General features: G+C 51.3%; 7 protein-coding genes across 7 annotated transcripts; 4 read left to right on the top strand and 3 right to left on the bottom strand.

Moving 5' to 3' along the window:
• Window positions 1–3,132: 3,132 nt before the first annotated feature.
• On the bottom strand, window positions 3,133–4,031 carry HO173_007027 (uncharacterized protein; the record flags this gene model as incomplete). The annotated part of the gene is made up of 2 exons (XM_037308932.1): window positions 3,133–3,713; window positions 3,794–4,031. 2 exons carry the CDS (start codon window positions 4,029–4,031, stop codon window positions 3,133–3,135), a joined length of 819 nt encoding a protein of 272 aa, XP_037164196.1.
• A 300-nt stretch (window positions 4,032–4,331) lies between these two features.
• Window positions 4,332–4,802, top strand: HO173_007026 (uncharacterized protein; the record flags this gene model as incomplete). The annotated part of the gene is made up of 2 exons (XM_037308931.1): window positions 4,332–4,664; window positions 4,731–4,802. 2 exons carry the CDS (start codon window positions 4,332–4,334, stop codon window positions 4,800–4,802), a joined length of 405 nt encoding a protein of 134 aa, XP_037164195.1.
• A 326-nt stretch (window positions 4,803–5,128) lies between these two features.
• Window positions 5,129–5,941, bottom strand: HO173_007025 (uncharacterized protein; the record flags this gene model as incomplete). The annotated part of the gene is made up of 2 exons (XM_037308930.1): window positions 5,129–5,849; window positions 5,907–5,941. 2 exons carry the CDS (start codon window positions 5,939–5,941, stop codon window positions 5,129–5,131), a joined length of 756 nt encoding a protein of 251 aa, XP_037164194.1.
• A 382-nt stretch (window positions 5,942–6,323) lies between these two features.
• On the top strand, window positions 6,324–8,080 carry HO173_007024 (uncharacterized protein; the record flags this gene model as incomplete). Its single annotated transcript, XM_037308929.1, has 3 exons — window positions 6,324–6,461; window positions 6,514–6,730; window positions 6,780–8,080. The coding sequence occupies 3 exons, from the start codon at window positions 6,324–6,326 to the stop codon at window positions 8,078–8,080; spliced, it is 1,656 nt and encodes a 551-aa protein (XP_037164193.1).
• An 861-nt stretch (window positions 8,081–8,941) lies between these two features.
• HO173_007023 (uncharacterized protein) lies at window positions 8,942–11,111 on the top strand (the record flags this gene model as incomplete). Its single annotated transcript, XM_037308928.1, has 2 exons — window positions 8,942–9,454; window positions 10,059–11,111. 2 exons carry the CDS (start codon window positions 8,942–8,944, stop codon window positions 11,109–11,111), a joined length of 1,566 nt encoding a protein of 521 aa, XP_037164192.1.
• A 413-nt stretch (window positions 11,112–11,524) lies between these two features.
• Window positions 11,525–13,935, bottom strand: HO173_007022 (uncharacterized protein; the record flags this gene model as incomplete). The annotated part of the gene is made up of 5 exons (XM_037308927.1): window positions 11,525–12,283; window positions 12,362–12,560; window positions 12,611–13,029; window positions 13,090–13,524; window positions 13,615–13,935. The coding sequence occupies 5 exons, from the start codon at window positions 13,933–13,935 to the stop codon at window positions 11,525–11,527; spliced, it is 2,133 nt and encodes a 710-aa protein (XP_037164191.1).
• A 1,176-nt stretch (window positions 13,936–15,111) lies between these two features.
• Window positions 15,112–15,531, top strand: HO173_007021 (uncharacterized protein; the record flags this gene model as incomplete). Its single annotated transcript, XM_037308926.1, has 1 exon — window positions 15,112–15,531. One exon carries the CDS (start codon window positions 15,112–15,114, stop codon window positions 15,529–15,531), a length of 420 nt encoding a protein of 139 aa, XP_037164190.1.
• Between the last annotated feature and the right edge of the window lie 107 nt (window positions 15,532–15,638).

The raw sequence follows: 15,638 nt of genomic DNA, 5'->3' as shown, positions 1-15,638 counted from the left end.
TTTGACTTGGTGTGAAGCGGCTGGTGTACTTCCTGGCTGTTGATGTGGTTACTTGAATGTGTGGAATGTAATGCTGTGTGGTTTTAAGAGAGAGTCAAGGGGGGGAAGGTGCTGGGTATTTATGATTTTTGGCGAGGCCGTCATCATCAGCAACGGCCGCCAAGTCATACTGCCGTGCAGAGCCGTGGTACCTTAGTGGTAATTTGATTTTCGGGAGCTAAGTTTGATGATGAAGATATTCAGGGCCCAAGCAAGTGGGATGAGAGGCATGAAAAAAAGGCATGAGACAGGGGTATCGGAAAGAAAGGTCCAAGGGAATGGGAATGGGAAAGTAAAACGGGAAAGGTCAATCGCTGAGTGGTCAATCCTTTCCCTGAAAAGTGACGACTTCGAAGAAATTAGCGCAATTCTTCCCGGGGCTGAAATTTCGGTGTGGGTTGGAAATTTAGAAAAAAAGTGGCCACCTGATGACAAGACCCCCCCCCCAACTCCCAATAATTTGGCCAGGATCTTCCGCCCCCTTGCTACCTCCGCCAATCTCGGAGAAGAGACGTTGCAGAGAGACATTGAACGGTTTGCTGATTGCTTTGCAAATTGCAACACAATCAAAACCTAAGAAAAAGATCGGAAAACGCGGCTGCAACAGATTGTTATGCAAATCAATCCGTCGACGTGACATCCTACCCTAGGTCCTCTCGGCTTCAATGGACCAATGGTCAAGGGTGTAAGACACCAAAACCATCCGTTGACTCGTGGACCTTGACATCACCAACGCAACAGTAGCGGCTCCCAAAACAGCGGAACCTTTGCACACTTCCTTTTTGACATCTTCTAGCTTGCTTGGTAGTTACGGGCTGCTTACGGCCCCCCCGGATTGCCTGTTGCCAAAATTGGAACCGTGTCAAATCGATAGTACGATTGAAGTTTCATGGGGGGCCAGGACGAAAGCGAAGATCATGGATACGAAGAGTTGCTATCAGCAGCATGCGTGCAATGCAAGTCATCTGACTCCGTTTCAAAAGCACCGGAAATTATTCAACCGAATGGTGAAACCTTGCCCCCTTTTCTGGCTACGTGACGACAGACGACAGACAGGACAGCCATGATGTGCTTTGATTGGCAAATTGCGTTGCCTGGAGAAGTACATACAATCGAGAATCAGCTGGTTACGGTACAGAAAATCAAGGCGGGTGTCGCCGCCATCTCTATCACAAGCGGGACGTTGAAGGCCTCGTGATGCGTTGTGGCGCAGCGACTGGGCGTCTCGGCTTCTTCCTTGATTGGAGGCAAGCTCATGAACGACAAGAACACCATCAAATTATCACGCCACCACTGCGGGATACTATTACCGAAAAGCCATAGCACAGACGGAAGTATGTAAGGGGGTGGTGTCGTTGACAAGCTTGCATCGACAGATTGGATGATCTGCAGGGATAAAGCACAAGCACGTTTCCAACCGAGCGCACGTGGCAATATGCAGCTAGGAAGTTAGCGCTTCCTTCTCTGCAGGTAGCCAAGGATGGTAAGGTAGTTAAGGTACTTTAGGATCAATGGGTCCTCCGTTACAAACAATCGTCCTAAGGTACTTTTGCATTATGCATGGCCCCTCGTATCAGATACTCGTGGTCTCCACTCGACTGCCAGAAGACTTCGCCCGCTCCGATCTCAGTCTCACATGTTTATGGAGAGGTCGTTTCGACGACATGTGCAATACACCCAAAGAGAATCCGATAACCCGAGCTTGCTGTCCCTGCACTTCGGCTTATCTCACGACTTTCCAACATGATCAACCTTGCAAAGGAATGCACACTTCAACCACTTCCTGTCAGACAATCGGACCGCCCGATTCTACAGAACAAAGGGGAGCATTCGTGGATGCATTTTAGCCTCACAAGCTGCATGTCATATGTAATGCTCAGTACAGCTCCGGAGCGCTGGGTTTGCGGATACACTTTGCTACCGGCATTCCTAGATCGCCCCTAGAACCATTGTGGAAGGTTTTGGCCTGTGGCTTGCATGCGGGAAATTAGATTTAAGAATGCAAAGTGGCTTCAAGCACATCAAGCTGATCTTGAAACAAAAATAGTATCAGAGCAATCAGTATCGGCAAGATCAAACGAGCTGTGGGCAAAGGGCGCTCAAGGTGTGTGTGCGTTATGTTGATTGTGAGCTCCAACCCCTGCGAGTCTTGCGTGGCGCGGAGATGTCCGTCAACGGTTCAAGGGATTCAGACTTCAGTTCTATGCAGTCCTGCACTATCATACCGTAAACTTGTTATGAGAAGATAGAGCACCTTGAGGAAACGCGACGGCTTGAGTGCTGACGCGAGCATAGGATTGGAAATGCTGATCGCCGCCAAATAACAAGCCCCGAGGGCGTCTGAGGGCATCAATATTTGTCATGCTCACTGAGTTGGCCCGATTCAATCTTCCATTCCGTCTTTCCTCCTCCCACAACCATCTCGGTGACCACATACAGCTTGCCCAAACAGGTAATTCCCATCGAAGCCTGTGAATCCTTCACATCTTTGTTGGCTCCGATTCCATCATCTTTGGGGTCCACCAACACCGCATCAACCGGAGCAGCTTCCCAAAATGTGAATACAACTGGAGCCATTCCGTGGAACGAGAGCTTGATTCCTAATCCCCTCGGGATTGGCACCGATGCAGCCCAACCCAATGTTGCGGAGATTCGCCATTCCGAGTCCAGCGGCCTCGGACTACAGCACCGACGTTGAGGCAAATTTTCCAGAAGTTGAGGATGTTTCGAACGACGAGCATGATGCATGACGCAGCCTGACTGCAGCGTAACGAAAAACCCCTCACCAAGATGATGTACTTTGTCCTCACAGTCTTGACGCACATCAGAAACAGACGTGAAACAAATGCAATGCTACCTAAAATCTGCATTGCAACGGTAAGCTCATGCAACCTGGAAAGCTATCAACGATCAGAAACGAAGGTCAAACAATGGCCGAAACATCGTACTATCGTCATTGTCAACTTAAACTTAGGCTTTGGGATACCGGAAAAGCCAAGATAACAACACGCAGACTAACTCGACGGGGTCTTCATCATCGCAAAGAAGAACCATCATCCTTCTCAAAAACTACGTAGCTGCACGGAAGCGTTTTTATTCGTCCATCATCTGGCCCTCTCCCATCTGCGTCGACGTGATCCATTCTTCCATCATAGCCTGTCCGGCACCACCAGCCATTTCTTTGCCCTTAGCGATGCCTCTTCTCTTCACCACAAGGCAAAGGATTCTACCATATATGCTGAAGCCATCATAAGTGGTATCCATACCCAACTTCTTCTTGTCATCTTCCCCACCATCCTCTTCCTCTCCCACAGATCCTTTGCTCTTGTTCTTCGCGGAAGGCGTCTCCTGTGCATCAACATTCCCTTCATCCGAATCGTCGGAGACGAACAACCCTTCCTGACTCTCCTCCTTTGCCAATGTTGCCCTCTCATCTGCCTCACCTCCCGCAGCAGAGGGTAGGTCTGCCATACGAACACCCTCGCTCTCTTCGCTCTCCTCGGTGATCAAGCCCGGAGGACCTTCGCCCACCTCAACCGGCGCATCTCTCGTGCCCGTCAACCTCCCATCTGTAGTCCCCAGCCTGCCCTTTTCTGTTTTCGCTGTCTTCATCTTCCTGAGAATAGAATGACGGGAGCTTGTTTCAGTCAGGAAGACCGCGACTTCAAAGTCATCTGTGCACACACGCGTCCGTAGTCAGCCGTTAGAACCTGCACCTCTGACCTCACTTTCAGAATAGCTGGTGCGGGCATACCCTCGACAACAACATCCTTCCACCCCTTTCTCTTCCCAGCCTTCCCCGACTTTGCCTTGGCATTTTCCTCCCTAAGCTTCGGCAACACGAGCGGGCGGACAGCCTCAATTACACGCGGTAAAACAGGATTGCGTGAATTGAGGAGCCAGCGGTACGTGTCTGCGGGATTGTCAAGGTAGATGCGGCATTCGAGGACGGAGTATTGGGTTATGCGGAGGTAGCGGCGGATGGGTGGCATTTGGTCAGATGTAATAAGCAGCACCCATATTTAAGAAATGAGCACGCCGAACTGTTTTGCAAATCGCGAAGTAGCCTTTACTGTCATCTTTATGGCAGTAGGACAGTGAAGGTCAAGGGCAATGTTGAGAATCCACTGTCGACCGCGCCAAGGCCGATGTCTTGGCGATATCTTTGGCTTGCATTGAACGCAAGCATCATCACGCATCCAACTCCATCTGCTTTCACCTATTGCATCGCCAATCCTTCTTGAGCATATCTTCCTCAAGCCTGCCCCTGCTCCAGCACGTCACACTACACTATGCTCCAGCTACGAGCACACGCAGCAATGACCGCTCTCCGCAATTTCTTCGCCCTCCCATACCTCCGGCACACCTCAAGAACCACATCGTCACGGACGTCTCTACCGATATGTGCGTCATGTACCGCTCGTGCATTCAGCGCTGGTTGTGGAGGGTCGTTAGGACGGAGTACACACACAGGGTTATTACAGGGAAAATGGAGATCGTTGGCTGGACTACTGGGAAAGCTTGAGAAGAGGCCAGGGCTCGAGCTGGTCATGCATGAGAAGCCGAGGGTTTCGAGAGGAATGAAGGTTAGGAGCAGTGTGAAGAAGTTGTGTGATGGGTGCAAGGTAGGCCACTTGCTTGATCTGGCAGGACGGGAGCATTCCCAGCTGATGGTACGTCTTTGTCTACAGAGTGTCAGACGGAAAGGATATGTCTATATCATATGCTCGAAGAACCCGAAGCATAAGCAACGGCAGGGGTAGAAAGGGGTGCGAGGGATTGAGATTTCGGAAGTGACAATAGAGAGATGGCAGAAGGATTACGCCAGCGTGGGTTCTTCTTGAGGCACCAGCATCAATTGCTCGAGGGGGATGAGCAGCGCGGCGTCTCAAGGGAATTCACACCAAGACAGGATCCACTGTACTATGCAAACACAGTGACAGTGAAGCATATGGCACGGGTGTGGTACACGAAGAAGGCTTCAGCACCGAGGTTCCAGGATGCCGCATGACATCGCATTTGATACTGCCGGCTGTTCCAAACCATGTACATGTCAAACTCGACTTTCCACCCATTGACATTCCGGCTTCTAGTTTTCCCCTTCACCATCCCGGGGTCCATTGAACCAATTTCTAATATGCTTCCATCCAAACAAGCCTCCTCCCGCTTCACCCCACACTCTTGTATCAGGGCCCATACCAGCCTCCTGCTTGGTCACTGCTTGCTTCATTCTCTCCACCTCTTGCTTCTTCTCCATTTCTCGCCTCTTCTCCTTGATCTGCTGCTTCCTCTGCTCTAGCTCTGCAGCCTCTTTGTTCGCCTCCGTATTCTTTACATCCTTCATCTTTCCCTTCAACGCATCAATTACCCCCCTCCCATCATCACTCCGCCCCTCCCTCATCTTCATCTCCTCAATCGCCTCCCTCTCCACCTCCTCCCTCTGAAAATCCCTTACCCTACCCAACTTCTCCCTCCACTCCCTATCTTCCTGGTCTCGCGCCTCCAACTCTCGAATCCAGGCGTCTCTCTTCTCCTGCGATTTTCTTTTCTTCGCCAGATCCGTATACTCTTTCCGTTTCAGGCGGTCCGCGTTGTAGTAGTACGAGCCGCCGAGCATGGCGACGAGGGTGAATGATTGCGCATAGAGTCGGTAGCGGAAGAATTGGTTTGTGCGGGCGCCATTACCTTGGCGGATGGAGCGGCTGGCGTTGTAGAGGGCCCAGCAGGTTACGGCGACGCCGAAGGGGATGAGGGGTTCTTCTTTGAGGCGACGGGTGAATTTCTGCCAGCGGTTTTCTTCAAAGAAATCGCTGGACAATGGTCAGCTGAGGATACCTTGCGCACGGGAAATCGATGGAGAAACTCACGCATCGAAAGAGGAGGGGAGAGGTGCGTCGGACATCTTGGATTAGGAATGTCGAAAATGGGAAGAGGGAGATATCAAGAGCTCTGGGTCATGAGATCATGCAAGCACGAGTGTCCTGAAGTAAAAAGCTGCTGTCTTTCCAGTGCATTGGTAGCAGCCGTAGATCGGACAGATGATCAAGCAGGTGTGTCCTACAGCATGAAGAGTGATGTAGGAAACGAGCAGTGACTGCCATTGATTCGAGATCCTTGCCTTCTCGGGGTGGTCCATCAGATCGATCGACAGCGGAAAGATTCCGCCTACAAGCAGTGAGGTTAGAGGAACATTTTGACCGACTTTTCTAAAATTCACTGGAATTCGCTCTCCACATCCTCATTTGAGCTCTCCACTCTCTCAAGTTCTGAGGGTCCAAATCATCATGGCTCACATATCAATGCTAAAGGGCGTCCACAATAGTATGCCACTGACCGAGTACTCTGCCAATCCAACCTCAGAAAAGACCGCAGCTTCCTCTTTAGTACCAGAAGCATTTCTGCTCTCTGACGGCCACCCAGATGTATGCAACGCGCTTCACCTCACCTTAGCTTAAACTGATTAGACACGAATAGTATCTCCGCCTGATCCTCACTTCTCGAGTATACGAGGTCGTCAAAGAAACTCCCCTCACTCCAGCTATCAACATTAGCAATCGGCTAGAATGCAAAGTCCTCCTCAAAAGGGAAGACCTCCAACCTGTCTTCAGCTTCAAACTGCGAGGGGCATACAACAAAATGGCACATCTCAATTCAGAAGAGAGGTGGAAGGGGGTGGTCGCTTGCTCGGCTGGTGAATGAAGCAGCACAACCATCTCCAGCTCTGAGCTGAGAGAGTATAGGGAATCATGCTCAGGGAGTCGCATATTCTGCACGCCACCTGAAAATACCTGCCACCATCGTCATGCCCTTAGGAACCCCACCAATCAAACATCTGAATGTCTCCCGACTTGGTGGCTCTGTTGTACTACATGGCGATGATTTCGACTCAGCCAAAAGTGAGGCACACCGCCTGGAGAAGCTGCACGGCCTCACCAACATTGCACCCTTCGATGATCCGTATGTCATTGCTGGGCAAGGCACAATAGGCATGGAGCTGCTGCGGCAAACGAATCTGCAAGACTTGGAGGCAGTCTTCTGTTGCGTTGGTGGGGGTGGACTGATAGCCGGCCTGGGAGTTTACATCAAACGCATCGCTCCGCATGTCAAGATCATCGGTGTGGAAACTCACGATGCCAATGCCATGGCGCAGTCGCTCAAGAAAAAGAAGAGAGTGGTCTTAAGAGAAGTCGGCTTGTTCGCAGATGGTGCTGCAGTCAAAACCGTTGGCGAAGAGACATTTCGGCTCTGTCTGGAAGTCGTGGACGATGTCATCGAAGTATCAACAGATGAGACATGTGCAGCCATCAAAGACGTATTCGAGGATACAAGATCTATCGTCGAGCCCGCTGGCGCTCTAGCTTTGGCCGGCTTGAAGAAGTATGTGGCATGGAATCCATCTACTAATCCTAAACGACAGTTAATTGCACTGGCTTCAGGCGCAAATATGAACTTCGACAGATTACGGTTTGTTGCCGAGCGTGCCGCTTTGGGTGAACAGAAAGAAGCATTGCTTGCTGTCAAAATACCCGAGAGACCAGGGGCTTTCGCTGAGCTTGTCAAAGCTGTACTTTCCCATTCCGTGACAGAGTTTAGCTACCGGTATGCCAAAGAAGGATCTGCCAATATCCTCATGGGCATATCCATCAATGCATCCACAAGGTCCACGGAGCTTCCAGACTTAATCCAACGTCTAGGTCGGGATGGCATGGATGCGGTGGACCTCAGTGGCGACGAACTTGCCAAGTCACACTTGCGGTACCTCGTTGGTGGTCGCAGTGATGTCCGAGACGAGCTCCTGTACATGTTCGATTTTCCGGAACGACCAGGAGCATTGTTCAAGTTTTTGACTACCTTGCGATTAGATCAGAATATCTCACTCTTCCATTATCGAAACCATGGAGGTGATATCGCCCAGGTGTTGGCTGGCATCCAATGCTCCAAAGCCGAGAAGCAAGAGTTGGAGGGGTTCCTCACGAAGCTGGGCTACCCTTTCTCTGAGTGGACAGACTCGCCTACGTATCGGATGTTCCTCCGCGAATGAGGTGGCTGTGATGATATGGAGCCGCTTAGGTTCCAAGGAAACAAATGCCGTGATATGTAATCAGCTCACAAGATGCAAGTGACATATGCCCGCCAATCACTGGAGAATGATAGTCGACAGTAGCTTCAGACTTCGTGCTTCTGACAGTTGGATATCTCGGAGATTGTCCTACCGCGTTCCAGATACCAAGGCCGGCTGTTGCGTCTGGGCAGCAATCAATATCAGTTGAGGTTCTAGAAGACTTTGGAATGCACAAACGTAGAGCAACATACCCTGTGATCAAGAAAAGAGCTAGAATGTCTAGTCGAATGGATCTCGTGAGTTGCAAGCTGCTTCTCTCATCCTGCTGTGACGGGATAACTGCCAGGACCGGCCACTCCAACTGACGTCGAGGCCCCGAGGCGTGATTGCTTTCATCGGTCCCTGTTCATGATAAAATCAAGCAAAGAACCTCTCAATGTTCTCGTGTCCAGATCTTGCTATTGCGTTTCAAGCGCGGCCAGCTCGGTTCAGATTCGCTGCATTACCTATGGTGATGCCTTGACACCGGCAGCGGTCATTAATCAAATCTATCCATCGCTTTTGGATGGCACGTCTAGGCAGGAGGCTCCAGGGGATGAATAGAAGACGTCAAAGGTAAGGTGTTCAGTAGAAATACAAAGGATGAAGCATATGCAGAGGCCCAGAAGCAACCACAGCCGCGTGCTCATTGTGTTGAGCTCTCTTTCATGCCTAATCAATAATGTACGCGGTGCTTTGCTCAACGCGTCGTCGTGACGAGGTGAAAATTTTCACAATGGCAGACGCACACCCTTGCTGTCGCTTGCAATACACACAATACGCCTATCATCGGATTTCAAGATGCTCCTCCAGGATACCGGCAGTCCAGCTTACCCTGACTGGCTTGCACTGGCAATCGTCTTCACCTTACTCCTTCCGCTGCTATCATCGAGGACTGTGCGTTACCAGCCCATCTGGTACATCTCCTTAATTGTTGCAATCGATGCACTTTTCTCCTTACCTAACACGAAGTTGAAAATCTTCGTGATACTGTTCTTGTTCCGTTACGTACGACTCATTGTTAATTTGACAGCCTTCTGCTTATACAAACCCGTTGCTATTCCAACCCATCCAAGTCTAACGGCAAAAGATGTAACGGTCATCGTACCAACAGTGGCACCGTACGGAAAGGACTTCGAGGAATGCATCCAATCAATTCAAGCCAACGGACCTGCCAAGATTGTCATCGTTACTGCTGGACCGGGTAATTATGAGAGGGCGATTCAAAGCGTTGACATGTCCTCAAACATCCTGATCAAACATTGCCACGTTCAGAACAAGCGGGCACAGGTCTGCGAAGCTCTAGAAGACGAGGTACGAGAAGAGAGAGAGAACAATGGAGTCTACTACACAGGAGTTGTCTACCACACAAAAATTGTCTACCACACAGGAGTTGTCTACCATAGGAGTTGTCTACTGCACAAAAATTGTCTACCACACAGGAGTTGTATTCTGCACTGGAGTTGTCTACCACAGGAGGTGTCTACTACACTGGAGTTTTCTACCACTGGAGGTGTCTACCACACATGAAGTTGTCTACCACAGGAGTTGTCTACTACACTGGAGTTGTCTACCACAGGAGTTGTCTACTACACTGGAGTTGTCTACTACACTGGAGTTGTCTACCACAGGATGTCTACTACACTGGAGTTGTCTACTACACTGGAGTTGTCTACTACACTGGAGTTGTCTACTACACTGGAGCTGTCTACTACACTGAAGCTGTCTACCACAGTGAGTTGTCTACTACACTGGAATTTTCTACTACATAGAAGTTCAAGTTCCGAAGTCGATCAAACCCCTTCTCATCTTTTACCCAAGAGAGAGAATGTTGGAGTACCCCTTTTCATCTCCCTCGTCTCACCCCCACAGCTATGACTAGATGTGGACTTTTCGCTAACCATCAGCGGCCTTCCAGGTACATACTACCATCACAGTGCTCTGCGATGACCATGTCTTCTGGCCTCGGAACTTCCTCCCCAGCATCCTCGCCCCTTTCGAAGACCCAAACGTTGGCTGCGTCGGTACAAGCAAGCGAGTGCGCCGCACCGTCTCAAACTTCTCCTTGGCCGGCTTCTGGAACTTCCTCGGCTGTTTATACCTCGAGCGACACAACTTCGAGATCGCCGCCACCAATGCCATCGATGGAGGCGTCTTCGTCATCTCCGGCCGCACGTCGGCTCATCGCACGGAGATCCTTCAACCACAATTATTCCGCAACGGCTTTCTGAACGACTATATCCTCTTCGGCCTTATCGGTCCTCTAAACGCAGACGATGATAACTTTATCACGCGCTGGATGGTCAATCATGGCTGGAAACTCAAGATCCAGTACTCGGAGGACGCGTGTATCGAAACCACGCTGGGAGAATACCCCAAATACCTCTTCCAATGTATGAGGTGGGCGCGTACGACCTGGCGTAGCAACCCCCTCAGCCTGCTATCACGTCGAACCTGGACCACCCAGCCATGGTCCATCTACGCCGTCTTCCTCACCTCCTTCATCAACTTCGCCCTCTTTTACGACGTCGCTCTCCTCACCACGCTCCGGATCTACCTCACGGACCCGGCCAGCAGCAGCAGCCATCCCGTCACGCCCGCCACCGGACTCCTGACCCTCGGCCTCTGGATCCTGTGCTCCAAGCTCGTCAAACCCTGGCCGCATTTCCGACGGCACCCCCGCGATCTGGCCTACCTGCCCGGCTATATCCTCTTCGGATACTTTCATTCGCTCCTTAAGCTGTGGGCGCTGCTGACGTTTTGGAATGTCGCGTGGGGATCTCGGCCGCTGGGTGAGGGGGTGTCGGAGGGTGTGAACGGTGGGATGGGTGGGGATGTGATCTCGGTGGATGACGCTGAGGGAGGGGTGTCGGAGGGTGTGAATGGTGGGATGGGTGGGGATGCAGCGCGGATGATAGGGCAGGTGGAGGGGGATGAGGGGGTGGGAAGGGAGGAGTTGGAGGGTAGGTGACCCCTGGGATATGGCATTCACAGCTGCTGACACTGTGCTAGAATGATCGTTTATGGGGGGATGAGATGGATTGATAGCGGGAGGTGTGGGTATGATACCCTTTAAAATGACTGTTAATACGAAGTAATGAGATAGATAAACGCCGCGAGGCACAGGCATGATACCCTTAGAATAATCGTTAATGGGGGGAATGAGATAGATAAATGCCGAGGACAGGCATGATATAAAAAGAGAATAGATGGCGAAGGAGGTAAACCCTTAGAAAATCGTTAATGCGGGGTGATGAGATAGATAAACGCCGTGAGGCACGGACATGATGCCCTAATAGACATGTATTAATTCTTCAAAGTTCCCTCGTCTATGTACTTTACAGCCCGCCGAAACCCCGCGGACGGTCCCCAAACGCCGGTATATTACCCCTGTACACAGTCATACACGGCTTCCAAAACCCGTGTCGGAGCCGTCAAGTCGGGGTCTTTGGCCATGTTTCTGTCATTCGTTGCGGGTAAGGGATCGAACGATCCCGGGATTTTGATACCGAGGAGCCAGGTATCCACGGGAGCCAGCATGCGGGTTCTGGGGCCGAAGTCTTTGGGGTTGAGAACAATCCCATCACTTTGAGCGTGGGACTTGCTGCTGCAGTCCATCTCGCCTTCGACGTCGCTGTATACGGAGCTTGCCGTGGTGGGCGATGCAAGGTTGCTGGAGCCGGTCTCGTTGTTGCCGGAATCCGTTGTCGTCGCGGGGCTAGGTATGGACATGGACATGGCCCGCCAGTGTTCGTAAAGGAGTTCGGTGGCTTTGATGAACAGCTTCCAGCTTTGAGCCAGCTTTGATGTTGATCGGGCCGATTGCAGCTCTGACCTTGCGCGCTCTTTGAGTACTTTTCTCAAGATTTTGCCGGCAGGGTTTTTGGGGATCGAGTCGACGAATACAACGCCTCCGTCTAGGCTCTTGTATCTTGCCAGGTAGTTGGACATGTGGTTCTTGATGTCGGCCAGGTCAACGTCGCTACCAGGTACTTTGACGACGTAGGCTCGAGGGGTCTCGGTCGTCTCATCTTTGGGGTGGAGAATTCCGATGACCGCAGCGTCCAAGATGTCGGGGTGCAGCATAAGGACTGCTTGTAGTTCGGCCGGTGAAACCTGCCAGCCACGGACCTTGATCATCTCCTGTTGCAGCACGATCAGCGGCGATCAGATATGGCACGCATTGTTGGGATCGAGACCAAATCTGAGGGATTGCCCAACCTTTAACCGGTCAACGATGTAGTATTTGCCTCCGTCCTTGTATCCAATGTCGCCCGTTTTCAACCAACCTTCAGCGTCTATCATGCCTTTACTGGCTTCAGCGTTGCCGAGATAACCTTGCATGACGAGTGGTCCTCTGACGTAGATCTCAGCTTGTTCTTCGTCTCGATCAACGATGCTACCATTTTGGGCGACGAGTCTGGGGACTAGATTAGCCGTCTGTAGGCAGCAAGTTCGCATGTACCTCACTTGGCTTCCATTCCTGGCAGCAATTTGCCCACACTGCCGGTATGGTCTGTATCAGGCCAGAGAAAAGTTGTGATCCATCCAGATTCCGTCATTCCCCAAACCTGCACCACCCTCGCAGCCGGTGCTAAGATGCGAAAGAACGCATCTTGAGCCCTCTCATCCAACGGCGAGCCGGCACACCAGACCAGACGGAGTGAGGCTAGCAGTTCCCTTGTCGTTGCTTCTCCTTTCATGAGTGCGTTCAGTATCACTGGTACCAAAGGCGTCTCGGTAATCTCATACTGGTGAATGATCGATAAGTACCTCTGCTGCTCGAAGCGGCGCATTATGTAGGTCGGTACACCTTCTCGAAGCGGCGCGATGTGTGCAAGTGGAAAGGCGAAGGCGTGGAACTCCGGCAGACTGATTAACCGAGATACCTGTTGAATCAGCGTTAGTATTTGAGAGAGGGTGTTCGAGGGCTGAAAAGGCAATCCCACCTTGTATGGTTTTTCCTTGCCATCTTCCAGCATGATACTCTGCATCACGAAGCTGTGGTGTGAGATCATGGCCGCTTTCGGTAGTCCCGTGGTCCCACTGGTAGAAAGCAAAGCAGCTGTCGTATTCTTTGCTTCTTCCTCGCTCGAAAACCGCACCCAATCGCGCTCGCCATGGTTCAAGAGCTCTTGGACGGAGTTGCAATATGATTTGGTGACATAATGAGACTTTGTCTCCAGTGCGAACACATTGCAAGCTGGCACGCCATACTCTCCCACTTGGGCGACTACGGGGAGAAGTTCGTATTCTGTAATCAGAAAGCGAGCTCTGGTGCTCTGAATATGGTGCCTAAGCTCTAAATGTGTGTATCCCGGGTTCGAGCCTGTGAACCGCCCACCGGCGCCGATGATGCCAAGGAAAAGCATGGTATACATTATCTAAGACTGTCAGCTCTGCTTGGGCGCTTCTCGGGACTAGCAGATGTGTCCAGGGCGGCGGAATGATGAAAGCAGAACTCTCGCCCTTACATCATTGAACGCATGCACGCACACGCAGTCTCCTGGCTTCAAGCCTACAGCCTTCCAGCCTGCTACGAACTGCCTGACAGTGGCCCGCGCTTGTCTGGCTGATATGGACCTCTCGCGATTTTCCGGGTCGATGTAGATCTTCGTGTCTTGATCGTAGTCACAGTTCCCCAAAATCCATGAGACCAAGTCCATCTTGGAGCCTTTTTCGACAGGGTCCTCGAGAATCCAGGTATTCGAGTTTTCGCGGCGTTTGACAGTGTTGCGTATCTTGGCGATTGGGAACAGGTTGGACAAGAAGGCATATTTGTGGTTGCCGAACATTGGGGTGGTCAGTCTAAATATAAAGTCACGAGCGACCCAAGCCGACACGGGAGAGCCAATGATGTGGATGGCAATTCTTGGGTTGCCATGTAGATGTCGGTTCGGCGTGTTTCGGTTGTGGCTTCCATGATAAGTCCGAGGGAGGGCGTGACCAATGATATGTCGTAGGGCGTCTATGTCCGAGCAGGTACGGACAAGCCCGTACTGCAGCCCAGTATCGAGCTGCTCGCAGGAATACGGCACGGGATGTTAGGAAGGATGTATTTGGAATTGGGAATGCTGGTGATAGAGAAGCTTTTGAATGAGGGTGTGGGAATGAGGATGGAATGAAAATGGTGGGGGGGTGATGTCAGCCGGAGGGGGCGGTCAGTGTGGTCTACGGTAGAGCATCTGTCGCGTGGCCTCCATGTAGCAGTGTCTCTGTTCATATGCATCTTGACGCCATCTTGCAGGGCCCGCTGCATGAGGGGGAGGGATCGGGTTCAAGCCAGGGCTGAGGGTGCCGTGAATGAGGCTTCAATTGGGGTGTGCGCCTTGAGAGGAGGGTAAGGTCAGGGCACATTCAAGTGGTCATGTGCACGTTTACGCAAGCTGAAAGATTCCGGTGATTAAATAAGGACGATCTATTATTGTGTAGGCGCATACTATGGTAGACCGAAGAAGTTGAAGAGGATAAGCTGCATAACGGGGGTGTGGATTCAAAGTACTGGGATTGTGGATTGGGACGAATAGAGGATAGCTGGGGATCTTAGAGACCCGAGTGTGCTGGGTGCATGATAAAATAATGATTCTGGTGATTCAATTGATGCATGTGAAGAGACGGGAACGGCTGTGGCTTGGCGATGAGATTTGGAGATTGGAGATTGCATACATCACGCATTAAAATGCCCCGGAGGTGTCGCGGTCTGGCATTTGATTGGTCAAGTGTCTGCATAAACCAGTCCGATCCTATAGATCCTGGATTTGATCATCTGTGGAATAAATTCCAAATCCATGGGATTCAATCCCCATCGAGATGATATAACAGAGAGAGTACACAGGGCGCCAAAAGCAAAGGAGACCGGAGGAGGTCCAAGTTACATGTAAGCATGCAAACTCCCGCCCCGGGCCCGCGCCATCTTCCCTTGCAATTATATTAAATCATTGTACCCTTCCTACTTGAATCGCTAGTTCAAAATGACGAACCGTACAACTGACTCATTCAAACCCTTCCCCGTGACCAATACGTCACCATCGGTCACTCTAGCACCCCCGGACCTCAACATTCTTATTACCCTTTTCACTCTCATCAGGACCTCCATCATCCTCATCCTCATTATTACCCTCTTCGCTGTCATCAGCACCTCCATCATCCTCAACCTCATCGCTATTGGCGTCGTCGTCCATAGGAATCATATCTCTCCTGGCCAGCTGTACCTCGCCGTTCCCTCGTCCGACCAACAACGCCACCTGATCTTCCTCCCAACCCCTGCTCCTCACTTTCTCCACTACTGCGTTTTTGATTGGGTCGCTCCATTGTCGATACTCCAAAGGATTTCATCTTCCAACTCGAACAATTCTACCCCCACCCCACCAAGCAGCTCACTCATCGGATAACTACCCGCAAATACCCAGTCTATGACGGCGCTGATGTGACCATCGTGCACTACTATATTCCGGGCCACAGAAATCGCCGTGCACGAGAGCGAAAGGCTCTTGGGGAA

This window comes from Letharia columbiana, assembly GCF_014066305.1.
Source record: "Letharia columbiana isolate WasteWater2 chromosome Unknown Sc0000022_s0, whole genome shotgun sequence".
In the NCBI taxonomy this organism is placed as follows: domain Eukaryota; kingdom Fungi; phylum Ascomycota; class Lecanoromycetes; order Lecanorales; family Parmeliaceae; genus Letharia; species Letharia columbiana.
The sequence above is the reverse complement of the archived record's forward strand: the minus strand, read 5'-3'. Positions and strand labels throughout refer to the sequence as shown.